At 43.2% G+C, this 13298-nt stretch overlaps 1 protein-coding gene across 1 annotated transcript in view; it reads right to left on the bottom strand.

Annotated features, from left to right (window-relative positions):
* GLRA1 (glycine receptor alpha 1) overlaps positions 1–12998 on the bottom strand; it is a 38494-nt gene extending 25496 nt beyond the window's left edge. The window contains exon 1 of the mRNA XM_075766283.1: positions 12943–12998. Within this exon, the coding sequence (XP_075622398.1) occupies positions 12943–12998 (56 nt within the window). The remainder of the gene's footprint in view (positions 1–12942) is intronic.
* Between the last annotated feature and the right edge of the window lie 300 nt (positions 12999–13298).

The raw sequence follows: 13298 nt of genomic DNA, 5'->3' as shown, positions 1-13298 counted from the left end.
ACAGACAGGCTGGCCTACCCCACCATGTTTTGGAGGGGTGGATTGCATCTAACACAACCATGAAATGTTCACTCTGTGACAATTGAGCTTTGCTATGGCAGTTTAGCTTAGCACCCCAAAAAAGCTGTCGGCTTCTGCTCTCTTCCAGGTTTGTCTTGACCAGTGCTGTGCACTACCTTGGGAGCTTTCTGGGATTTTCTCCATCCCTTTGTTTTTACAGAAGCACCCTTGAAAGTCCTCTGGGACTGTTCATCTCCTGGCCTAGCAGAGACAAGGAGAGGGAAATTGCCAAGTGATTTGGAAATTATTGATGGAAGAGCATTGGAAATTTAAGGTGGGTTTTTGTGTTGTTCAGAGAGAAAACTTATTCTCCAAATAAACAAGAAGAATCAGAACACTAAAAAAACCCACCCCAAACGAACAAAAAAACACAAATGGAGGATGTAGTTTGCAGTGGTGCAAGAGCATTGTCTGAGCTGAGAGTGTCTTGGTGTATTTTAATAGCAGCCAGACAGTGGCTTATCTTATTTATGCTGGTGTAGTCCCTAGTGGATCTGGCTGAGAAAGTGCCACCAGGCAATCATCACAGCAACAACAATGGCAAGGATCTCTTCAAAGGGTCTTTGAATATCACAAATGATTATGCTAGTTCATGCTGGCATGTAAGCAGATACCACCAAGCCCCTAGGAGATCTGGCCCACCAGCAGGCATGTGAAGGTGAAAGCTGGTGGAGATGAACAGCCGAGCTGTTCAAGACACCAAGAAATGTATTCCTTAAAATGGAGCAGTCAAGCTTTGCAGACTTCTGCAGTTTGGACGTTTCAGTTTTCTCGGTTCCCCAGCTCCCTGGTTGGCTCTTTCCTTCTCCCCCCTTTTGTATGGCCCTTGTGCAATATTTTCATGGGTTTGTGGTTGGTTTTTTTTTTTTGGCTGTGCCTGTGGTTGTCCATCTAATTAAGTCCAACATCACAAACTGCCCCATTCTGGTTGAATGCCGATACTGAGAAATATCTTTTTTTCTTTGCAAAGAGTAGAGATGAAGGAATTTAATTAGCATAGGGCCTCTATTCCCCTGTCAGATAATTTAATTGTTAATCATTAATTCTGAGGGTAAAAAATAATGTCTGGCAGCAGAAGCACAAACTGTTGCAAAACAAGTGTTTACAGAGGAAATGTATCTCAGCAAAGTGTGGAAGGCCCAGGTCCCTGTGAAAGCAAACTGGTGCAACACCAGTGGCTCAAGAGAACAGCCCTGGGTTTATTCCTCTGGTTGAACTCTGTGCAGGTTGGGGAAATAGAAGATTTCTGATCATTTGCTCCAGTTCAGTGCTGCTCAGCAAAGGTTTCTGAAGTGGTTTGGTGGTTTTGTTGTGTGGTTTTTTGGTTGGTTTTTTTTGAAACACAACACAAGCCAGAAAGCTTGGCAAGGATGTGTTGGGAGTAGCATTCAGGTGAGCTGGCTCACACATTTGTCCTTCAAATGTGATGTTTTCTGTATGCTGGTATCCCAGGAGAGAGGAATGTCCATCAGACCTTTGAGGCAGGCTGAGGTGATCAGTATAACTGTTTCTCCCCACCCCATTACCCTTAAATCCAGGCCTTTCTAGAGCAGTGTGGGGTCTCGGGGACGCAGGAGAATTCATCAGGTTAGTTTTATTGACTCCAGCAGGCTCTGAGAGGCGTAGTCACAAAGACATCAGACAGTTGGGTGCAGAAACACATTGTGTCATCCATGATTAACCAGCGTAATGGTGGCTGTCCCCCTGCTCTTCTTGCCTGGGTCTTCCAAATCATCTCCCTGGTCCATGAGATGGTGCCTCTTGGGTGCAGAGGCCCCTGAGCAGGGACTGGAGCTCAGCAGAGCCCAGCCTGTGTTCAACCTCTGCTGATGCTGGGGCTGCCTGTTCCCATCTTGTCCTCAGTAGCTGGAGGGAGGAGGGACAGAGGAGAGATTTTCCTGGTGAAAAGGAAAAGGGACAGTCCTAAACTCTGTACCCAGACTATTATTTCTGACTGCATGTCAGCATGTTATCTTGAGGGAAATGCTGCCAGACGCTGGCCTGGGAAGGCTTGGCAGAGACTGCAAGCAGACTTTTTTTTTTTTTAATGATTAGATTTACTATCAAAATGAATAGTACAATCAATATTGATATGCAATTCAATTAAAAAGGATGAAACTCATTGTCTGCATGTTTTTCTCTGTCACGTTGTCTGAATTCTTGGCCTACAGCAGTGGAGGTGGACAGGATGAAAGAAGAGTGGAGGTGTGTGGGGAGAAGAGAGCCCCAGTGCTATATTTTTGGTCTGGTATGGTGCAGAGTAGAAGGAGCTCTGAGTGTTACAGATATTCTGGTTGCACGGTACTGATTGCAATCCTGTTGTGGTTTAACCTGGCAGGCAGCTAAAACAACTGCATGGCCATTTTGTATGCTCCCTCCCCACAGTGGGATGGGGGAAGAGAATTGAAAAGAAAAAGGTAAAACTTGTGAGTTGGGACAAAGACAGTTTAATAGGACAGAAAAGTGAGAATAATTTTAAAAAGATAAAAATACACAAAACAAGTGATGCACAGCATGATTGCTCACCACCCAGAGATGATGCTCAGCTAGTTCCTGAGCCACGCGCCTCCTGGCCACCTCCCCCGGTCATATACGGAGCATGACATCATATGGATATTTAGTCAGTTTGGGTCAGCTGTCCTGGCTGTGTCCCCTCTAGCTTCTTGGGTACTCCCTGCCTTGTCCCTGGCAGGCCAGTATGAGGCACTGAAAAGTCTTTGCTTGGCAACAGCTGAATATTAGTGTTATCAAATTATTCTCATCCTAAATCAAAACCACAGCACTGTACCAGCTGCTAGTAAGAAAATTTAACCTAGCCAAAATCAGGACAAATCCATGTGGTTCTGCTCAACTGCTGGTGATGACAGCCCATGCAGTATGGATGTGGGGTGTGCTACGGTGGTGAATTTGCAAAGCTAATTTTCACAGCTGAGGAGGAAACATGGACTTGGTGGTTTTCTTAATTCAGCTGACAGCTCATGCAACAGAAATATGGAGTGGACATAAATGTTGGGCCAGGACAGCAAAATAGTCATATACAGTGAGACTGGTGAAATATGGAGTTTGAGAACCTGTAAGAAAGGAGATCTTGCTCTGAAAAAGAAATGTACAATAAGCTGTTATTTATCCCTATTCATGAGAGAGGAGGGGGACAGGAAAGAAAACGTAGGCTTGTAAAGTGTTGCCATCTCTGTTCTTTGTGCTCTGTTGCTGTGAGCTGTTTAAACCAATTCTAGCTTTTGCACCAGAAGGAACTGCATTGCAGTACTCACAGGATGTAATCAGTTAAAGTTTTAACCCAAAGATCCCCAAATGCTCTCAAAGCTCCTGCACAACACCTTACCACTGGTTCCTGTGGCTGGGAAGGAGGAGGGGAGCTAGGAGGCACTTTTCCATGGCCTCAGAGAATTAACCCTCTATGTGCATTCCCATCTAGGGAAAGCCACAACACCTTTACTGGATTGAGAAAAATCTCTTCTTCAGACTGCAGCAAACATCTCTGTATTCCACTGCCACATTCCCGCAGCCCATGGCTCCTACTCCATATGGCAAACCACCCTGTCTAGAACTATAAAACATCCCAATTACACTGATTAACTCTATGGAAAGACACCAGCACTTGGAATAATTGCTGGCATTGCCTGGACAGAGCAATAAGAAAATAAATGACTAGATGACCATCTGGGGGTGAGGACGTGGAAATCTGCGCGTTGCATATAGTTCAGATGGGAAGAGCACAGGGAGACCAACAAATTGCATGGGAATAGTGCTCAGTTGCATGCAAGATCCTTGCTCTTACAAGGACTGTTGTTCAAACTCTCATATATTGCACGGTCACTCTCACTGTGTTTAAATTCAGTTTTGAAGCCACAGGTATTCTCTCTAATGACATTCTCGACTAATCCCTCTTCCAGAAGGGTCTACAGCTCTTGGAGCATAAGTAGTGACTTTCTGGAGATCTATGATCTTAAGCTGCTGAGACAGGTTTGAAAATGTAACTCAAACAATGGAGAAGCACAAGTCAATGCTCAGGTTTTAATCACTTGTGAAATAAATCCAACAAACACCAGCATTGACTTTTACATGTGCATACACTGAAGGGTTTAAAAAAAAAAAAAAAAAAAAAAAAGAAAAGTTTGTGATTGCATTTTTCATGGAAAAAACAAAGGGGGGGAAAAAAATCCCTGCAAAGACAAAAGCATGTGTCTAGCTTCACACGCACTGAATATTCCCTTTAAAGTCAAGGGGGGCTAGTCAGATATTTAAAGTTTATGCATAAACAGCCTTCCTGAATGCAGTAAATAAAGGGGGAAAGTGTCTTTACAAAGACAAGGCTTTGTGTTCTAGGTAACAATATTCTCTTCACTGATGTGCTCTTGATTTAGTGTTTGGATGGAGAGCTGTGGTGGGAACCTCAATTGACGTCAGAAGGTTTTAGATCACAGACCAGACAAGTGTCAGAGAATTACAAGAAATTGCGGATGCTCTTCTATCTATAGCTCTGCAGTCGCACTATCAGTCGCGTTTTCATCAGTTCAAATATCTTGCTATGGCAGCTTTTTAAAAATTAGTTTTAGTTTAAGGATTTATGCTGCTTGTTGAGGTGGGGTAAGAATACTGTAACTACTTTTTTTTCTTTTTTGGTAAATCAGAGGTGGTATGAATACAGGTCTCTTTTTTTTTGAGAGCTATAACATGCAGTGCAGCATGGTGGTGGGTTTTATCTTCTGAAACTTTTTGCTACAGATCCTTTGAAAAGGCCTCCTGAGCTAACGTACATAACCTACCTATGAAATCAGGGATCCCTTAGTAAAACTGGGGGTCTGACGTGTATGGTTTGTACTGTGTAAAGTGAGTTGCATAAGAGAGCTCATTTTGATATTTTCTGATAGAATTAGTTGTTGTCATTGCAACGCAAATACTCTGCTGGAGATGAATGCTCCCTCTGTGCTGTCTGTGATTCCTGGTGTGATTTATCGGTTTATTCATGAACTATAATGAAATATAACTTCTGGAACGAATGGCTAAGCTCTGGGTCCCCTGCCTGGGAGGGCTCTTCTCCTCCCCACCCCAGCTGCCCTCTGACTTTAGTCTCTTCAGCTCCCTGACAAACAAAACCCCCATCTCTTCAACCCTGGCAGTGCTGCAGGGCTCGTGTTGGTGCAGGAGAGCAGGCTGTGTTTGATGAGGCTTGTACTTTGTCAGCCGTGCTGCTGGGAGATGATTCTAAGCCCATAGCTCTGTGTCAGGGTTTGATGGATGGGGCTGGAAGCTGGAGGATGCTTGCAACTCTCAGGCACGTGGGGTGGCAGGTGAAAGGCACACATTTTGGTTTGTAAACCAAATCTTGGGAGCTCTGGTGCAGGAAAAAGATCTGTGTGTGTGTGTGGATATGCCAGGAATTGTTGCCCTGCTCAGCAGTGCTTCCGGAGGGTAAAAGCACTGGGAGTGAACAGAGACAAGACCCCATGAAAAGTCACTTTTCTGTCCGTAGCCTGTCTTTGCAGTTCTTACAAGATGAGAAAAGGCTGCCTTCACCCAGGAACTGAGAGCATCTTGCTTCCCTACTCCCAACTGCAGTGATACATGTGGTGCACAGATCCTGCTGTAGTGGGGGACTTGACCCAGCTTGCACAGGGTTTCTTGGCACCAACAAAGACATTTGGAGCTCAGGATTTTTTTTAAAGTGTGCTGATAACAGCTGACCCTCCCATGCTTTAAGGTTTTATACCTCCCCCATAAGAGAGGGGAGGAGGATCCTGTGCTTGGGGCTTTGTACAAAGCATCTCTTTACTTGCATCATCTGAAATAAAAGAAGAGAAAAAAATTCAAAGGAAATCGGTTAAAGGTGAGAAGTGATGAATTTGGTTGGATTTTCTGCATAATTCCTGGCTCAGCTGCATTTTGCTGTTGAACCAGACGTATGTGATAGTGGTCCGATCCACCATTGATCCCACTTCTGTTTCTATTTATTGACCGGTGTGTTTGCCCCAGCCCTGCTGGGGCTGGGAGACAGGATCCATATTCTGGGCGAGTGGTCCTAGGGGCAGGAATTGCTCGCAGGGCAGGCGTGTGGGGGGAGCTGCTGCCGGCAGCTTTCGTCTGAAGGCAGCGTGTGTGATGATTGATTGCACTGCAAGCCCTGCTGTTCCATGCATGCGACACTCCTTGTCTTGGCAACCTCTTGGTAGTTTTTTCCCCGCTTCACCCACCCTGCAATGAGGCACTGATAAAAACAAGAGTTCCCTGTCTGTCTGCTAAGGCGTTTGCTGGTTTTTGTTTTTTTTTTTCCCCTTAGTGGGCTGTGAGCCACAGTGGAAAGATGAAGAGGGAGAAATCAAAAGGAAAGCAGGTGCAGAAGTGTGGGTTTCTTTTGTTTCCCCCTCCCTCTCAAAATCCAAATTTCATGGGGTTTGGTAAATTAAGATTTCTCCTGCTTTTCTCAGTTGGCACTTAGATCCAGCAGAGATGTATTTACAGGATGCCAACTGTGTCTATGTACCAGCCAGATGTGGTGCAGTCCCCAAATCAGCAGCTTACCATGGTGCATTATATGGATGAAATAATTGTCTGCATAATGGGGAGTGCTCAGCGCGTGTAAATGACGGGTGCATCTGTCTCTATCTATTTCTGTTCTCTGCAGGCTCTCTCTGTGCTTCGGCCTTTACTGAAGGGACAAAAACTATATATATATTTTTTTTTTTTTTATTTTTGTGCGTCAGTTTCTTGAAGTATCAGTAGAGATTTAGGAGCAGCTTGGAGGTGTGTATCTGATCTATAGCACCAGTGGGATCAAAGCATGCAGACCTCCAGGACCAGGTGAGGTAGAGCATATCAGCAGTTTCCCAGGAGGTTAAGGGCACTATATCATTTCGTGCCAACCAGTCATCTTGGCTAAGAAATACCAATGTAAACTAATTCCCCCCAAGGGGAGGTGGTCTCTTTGTCTGGCTTTGTAAACACAAATGTAAATTGTTTGGACAATTTGGGGGAAGGGTGAGAGAAACAAAGAAAAGGTGAATTTTTAATTTTTTTTTTTTCTTTAAAGGGAAGTGATCTGCTGAATTGGCAATATTCCACTATACTGAGTGCAATGCAAAAGTTGCTCTTTTCTGGGCTATGCAAGTCAGCAGCCAGACAGCCTGATGTTGAGTTGTCTGGTCACGGATGCTAACGATCCTTCTGGTGCCTTGCACTGGAGTAGCAGGAGGAATTCCTGCTTCTCTCGCTCCTTTCTTTTTGTTCCATTTATCCCAAGTTATGTTGTTGTGTGGTTTGTTTTTTGGTTTTTTTTTTCTCCAAACTGAAATTATCAAAAGTTCTTGGAATGATTTTTTCGGTCAATCAAAAAAATTGAATCAAACCATGGTTGGGAAGGTATGCTGGAACAACAGTTTTTAGCATGTGAAAGAACATGATGAAACGTTTTTCTTGAAAAGCGTGAGGTGCATAAGTGTAACTATACTTCATAAGAATAGAAATCATTGTGCTCTTGCTGATAGACAAAGGTCAACAGAAAGTATGCAAGGTAATGATAGCAAATCAAAAAGGTAATTTACCGGAAATAGTGAAACCCTGATTTAATGTGCCAGAACAGTGAGAGTTGATACAGGCAAATAAAACAGACTGATAACGCATTTTGACTTCTACCTATCTGTTGTCTTAATACTAGTCACTTTGGGCTTCTCAGAAAAGCCCCAGGTTATAGAAAATGAGCAGGTGAAAGTCAGTGAATAGATTTAGATGATTTGACATATTTAAATATTGTGGGTTTGATTTGGATATTGTGATTCTTAAAGCATGATTTACTTTTAAAAACCCTTGTCTTTCATCAGTACCTAAATAGCAATTGTATTCATTAGGTGGTCTGATGTCTTGTTCCCAATACTGAAATTTGGAGAGCCCTTTTAGTCTACATGCTAGAATAAAATGATAACAGACTTCTCTGCTGGTCTTCTATCACAGATGAATGATGACTGGTTGGTGCTGGAATAAAAGTAATTTAATTTTGGACACTGATTAACATCTTAATTCAGATGCTGGGATCCTTTTCTATCCAGGTCAGCTCATGAGGATTTGGTGAGATGAATTTCATAAGCCAACAAGGAAAGTGTTAGCCCAAGAACAGGGGACTTGCAGTGTGCAGTTGCTTACAAGTGCTTTCTTTTGACTGGAATCACTTGGTCAGCAGCAGAATGAACTTAGCCTTTAGTCTGTGCTATTAAATCTGAGACACTTAGTCAGAGGGCCCTTTGTTGCTGACTTGCTCCATACATAAGTGTTTCCAAAACCTCTTTCGTGGGAGAAGAGGAATAAGGGAGGACCAAATTCCCATGCCTAAATTCTTGTTATTGAAGGAATTCTCTGTAGACAATCCACATGATGTAATGTCCTTACCTATAAGGGCAGGATCCTAGCATTCCCTCCACATGTTCATCCCTTACCTGAAGGGAACTGCTTCTGGAATTTAAACAGTAAATGTGTGTTCTGCCAGTGGGACCTGCTGCAGTATAGGGTAATGTTCAGTGGGACTCAAAGTGGAGAGCCAGTCTATATTACCTAAAATCTGCACAACACCAGTGTCTCAGATGAAGGATATTTATTAGTGCATGTAAGAAACAGCAACATTTTTGTCATGTTATTGTTAAGCAAGGTGATTTTCTATGGCTTTCCTGCTCATTGCACCCAACATAAGTGGAGGGAAATTGGGTTTGCCCAGACATTTGTGGACCCTTTCTTCTGATCTATCCAGAGAGCAGGTCTGGAGTTAAGACAGCTGTTTAGAGAGGAAGGTTAAGATTAGACTGTGTTAGAAAAATGTTTTGTGTAATTTATGTTGATTTGACTTAACTGCCTAAGATGCAAGTGAACGGCTGTGGATGGATGGAAGTGTGTATAAAGTCCCTGCAGAAGGCAGGGTCCCAAACACTTTGTGCTTCTACTGGGATGACACCAAATTAATCTTTCATTGTGGAATGATTTACAAGGGTTTCTAGGTGGAATTGTCTACCTCATCACATTTTCAAACCTTGAATATGTAACCCTTTTAGCAGGGTCTCTAATGGGGCTATTATAGGTTGCAGACCAAAGAAGCTAAAGAGTGTCCTTAGAGCCATCTAGTCCAAGCCTTTGCTAAATCATTTTTATTTCATGGAGGAGCTGACAGACTCGGCAGAGGCACAACAGGTCATAAGGTACAATTTATAGTAGATTTTTAGATAGCGTGAGGAAAATACTCTTTAACTACTGAGAATATCTGCTATGTTGCTTAGCTTGTGGCTCTGGAAGTCTCTGGTTAGCGCTTTGTTTTCAGGTACCTCCGTAATGCTATCTAGCACTGCAGAGCTATAGCAGAAGGTTTGGAGATAACGTGCACGTTCCTTTCCTTTTCCTTCCCCTGCCTTTTCTTGCCTTTTCAAGAGGCTGAAATCAGCACCTCTCCAATCATCTACTTTACTTGTCAAGTCTGTTTTAGGAAAAAGTGTCTGTCCGTAAAGTTAAGAGGCATCATATTCACAATGGCATTTTCTTACTGTTTTAAAAATTGGAATCTAAGAGCTCCGTTACTGACAGGAGGAAGTACGAAAATGCCAGTTAGAGCAACCCAATAAGGGCTGAGGCAGGCAGAAACTTTCAGCCTGTGAATAACTTGGAGCAGTAGCCTTGAATCACTTCTCCTAGGTGACAGATTGCTATTCAGAAGGGGTCAACTCTGATCTTGATTCAGTGAAGGTCATGCTGCTGATTCCTGATATATAGAAGTGAGTTTAGGACAAGAATCAGGCCCAAATAATTTCAAAGCTTTACAGGACAGTGTCCAGTTGGGTAAGGTGCTGGTTCTAGGCTACCTTCTGTCTCCAAACTTGTACAAGGTGTATTCCTACCCCCAGGCTTACGCAGTGGTGTTTCTGGACCACTACGGCTATCAAAATGTGTTGATACAACAGAAAGTCCAGGCAGGATCATCACAGGGTAGGGGCAGCTTTTTGTTCTGCATGAAGGAATTCACAGCTGAACCAGGGTACAAACATGCAGTTAGGCTTAGGGAGAATGTTTGTGTATGTCTCCACAGATAGAAGCAAGACATCTGGAAGTCCCTGTGTAAATATTGTCCAATCTATTTTTATCTTCAAGAAATAGCATTTTGCCTTACAGTGATATGTGTAAGGAAAAACTGGTCAAGCAGTCTGTCAGAAGACCCTCTTCGTCTCCCACCCCAACCCAGTCTCCATCCCTGCACCTACCCAGGTTCTCAGTAAATGTCTTAGTCACAGCTAAGTGACTGCAGTCCGAGAAGGCAGGTAGCAAAATGGGAAACGCTCTTCCATAAAGAAAGGCATGTCAGTATAAGCTGCTTATTGCAAATTCCTTCTAAAACAGCCCAACTGTAACAGAAACAAATATCATATTGGCAATACCATAATGTTTGCATTCACACACCAGCTGTTACTCTTTCCTACAGGGTCTTGTTTTATAAAAAGCTGGTGAAGGACATTTTTGTTAAGCAACAGATCTAGTCTTATTTCTGATATTGGCTATATCTAATTTTCCTTCAGGACTTTGGATTTTTCTTTATTTTTGTGGTGTATGTGCTAACATATTCTGGAAAGAGAATCCATTATATTTTTGACAGGCTGAGAGTAAAGCGTGGTACACCCTGCAATTTAAAGCAATGCATACTTCTATTAGGGATTATTGGATTATCAGCTCGTGAGTTTTCTAAACGTTATGTATGACTGAGTGCTGGAGTAATTGGCACACTAAATTTATGAATGACTGTTAATGAATAAACTTTGCTTACTGAAACTGAAATAGCAAAGCTATTCCTGAACCAGAAAGGCTTGTGGATTTTTGGTCTGTAATAAATTGAACACATAGCACAAAGCGGGGGAGCAGGGGGGCAGAAAAATATTGCTTAGAGTCAGTTCTGAGCAGGAATTACTGAGTTTTTCTTGTTTGAAAAATTATTGCAATGCATAAACCAATTTGGCTTCAACATCTATAATTTAAGGCATTTTCAAATTTTCTTAGATGTTAATTTTGGGAAAACTAGACTTCCAGAAATATCTTTTGTATGCAATATAACAATCATATATAGCACACATATATGCATATAATTTATAACAGTATAAACATTTACATTAGAACCTGAAGGGACTGGTTTACCAAGGTTTTGAGTGCTCAGGACTTTAATTGACGTGTTGAGAATCTGTAAGTGCTCACATATGTTGTGTGATGTGTAAGTGTGCATCATAGGACAGGATCAGCAAAACAAATATGTAACAATTGCACTTGTTCAGGCAGTTCAGAGGAGAGCTGGTCAGATGCCTTAATGCCATAGAAAACTCAAGCCTGGAAACACTCTTTATTTTCCTTTTGCTTTCTAGCTTATTTACAGACTGCATTCCAGAGCATTTGTGTTGTTCAGTCTTGGTTTTTTTATCTCTGTGCCTCAAAATTATTTAACTAATGAGTTTATTGCTCATACGTATGCTTCCTTAGTCTACCCTGCTATATTGTGCAGTGCTGCAATATACTTGTGACTAAATAAGATGAGAAAGGATGGCTCTGAAGTATTTGGTGTTGTGCATTGCCTTTCAGATATTGGTGATTTTAGTTATTTCTAGAACTTCTTTCTTGGTTTACCTAACAGATAAACATTAAATACTTTGAGTTCACATTACAATCTTTCTGTCTTTTGATTTTCTGTCGAATTACAGGAAAAGGGGGGATATCCTAAATTTTAAGCCTGGAAAGACTTTAGTGTTCAAAAGGAAAGAGACCACTAGCTAGAAAAGTCTGGCCAGTATCAGCAGGTCTTCTACTGTGATTCATAAAATAATAAGTATTACACCAGTGATGTATATGTAAATAATGTCTGTTCTTTCGTCTTAAACTATGAGATGAGACTTTGGTATAATACAGAAATGCAGAAGTAAGAGCCATGCAACTGAAATGAAGTCTAAGACTGATGAGCAAGTTCAGGTCATGAAAAAAGGTGGGAGTTTTGTGGGGGTTTTTGTTTGTGGGTTTTTTCAATTGTGTGTATATGGCATCTATCACTTGCTACAGCAAGCAGCACTATTTATGCAAATACAGAAGAGCTGCTACCTTACAATATTTTTTTTGTCCATTTAATAAAAGCACTGCAAGGAGAGATGGACCAGAAACAATTCTTTACAATTAAAACTGTTCCTTCTCCTACCTTAGCCTTACCGACAAACTGAACACATCTAAACCAGAGTCAAAATACAGCTAGTCAATAATGGATATAATTGTAAAAAAGCTCCCCTTTGGCTTTCTTCCCCTTGCAGAAGTTAAATGATGTTGAAAACAACATGAAGGAAAAAGTTGGTAAGGAAGGTGATTATTTCTTTGTTTCCAGTGACTTAGACATAGCAAGCTGAGCAGATAAGGTGAGCCCTCCTTGAAAAGGAGTCCCGCGACTTCTCTAGATACCATAGCTAAGCAGTGAAAGCATCCCACGGAACTCACCTTAACCTGCAATCTGAGGATGGGGAGGGGGCGAAGTGGGAATATTTACCCGGGCAAATTCAAGTGCAGCATTCCCAGCCGCCACTAGTTGTCACTTTGCAACCAGCCGGGGTCGGTGTTTTCAGCACTGCGGTTAGCGAGATTGCGGTGCTAATTAAACGGAGTAACTCCCCTAAACCGCCGAAAGTCCCGAGCCCGGGGCTGTGCGAGATAGCCGGCCTCAGGGAACCGAGAGGAGGCGAAAAGGCAGCTCTAGAAAAGCAGAACGCCGCTGTCCTAAGGCTGAGGCTGTACCTAGGGCTTGTGCCCCGAGCTTGGGGTGGGCACGGCAGTCCAGCCCGGCAGCGCCTGGTGCGCACACACTCCTCCCGTAAAGCTGAACCTTACCTGAAGAAAACGATCGTCTCCCACACGTAGACTCCGAGCGCGTTGACGTTGCACATTTTTCCAGCTCTCGTTGTTGGTGTTTTTTTTTTTTTGTACTCCGTGAGGGGTGGGCCGGTGGGGTTGGCCAATAAAGTAACCCGGCACTTGGGGAGAATCGCTAGGGGAAGCGAGCCACCCCTCCCGAGGCAGGCTGGGCAGCGGGAAGGTCGGGGGGGCTCCGCTCAGCACCCTGGACAGTAGCGGGGGGGCGGGGGGAAGGTGGCTCCGCACCGCGGACAGCGCCTGGCGGGCGCCCCGATCAGCACCCTGGACAGCGGCGGTGCGCGTCGCTCCGCGGGCGCTTGCCGAGCGGCCGG

The sequence above is a fragment of the Balearica regulorum genome, chromosome 14 (genome assembly GCF_011004875.1).
Source record: "Balearica regulorum gibbericeps isolate bBalReg1 chromosome 14, bBalReg1.pri, whole genome shotgun sequence".
NCBI lineage: Eukaryota > Metazoa > Chordata > Aves > Gruiformes > Gruidae > Balearica > Balearica regulorum.
This window is presented reverse-complemented; position numbering and strand designations above follow the sequence as displayed.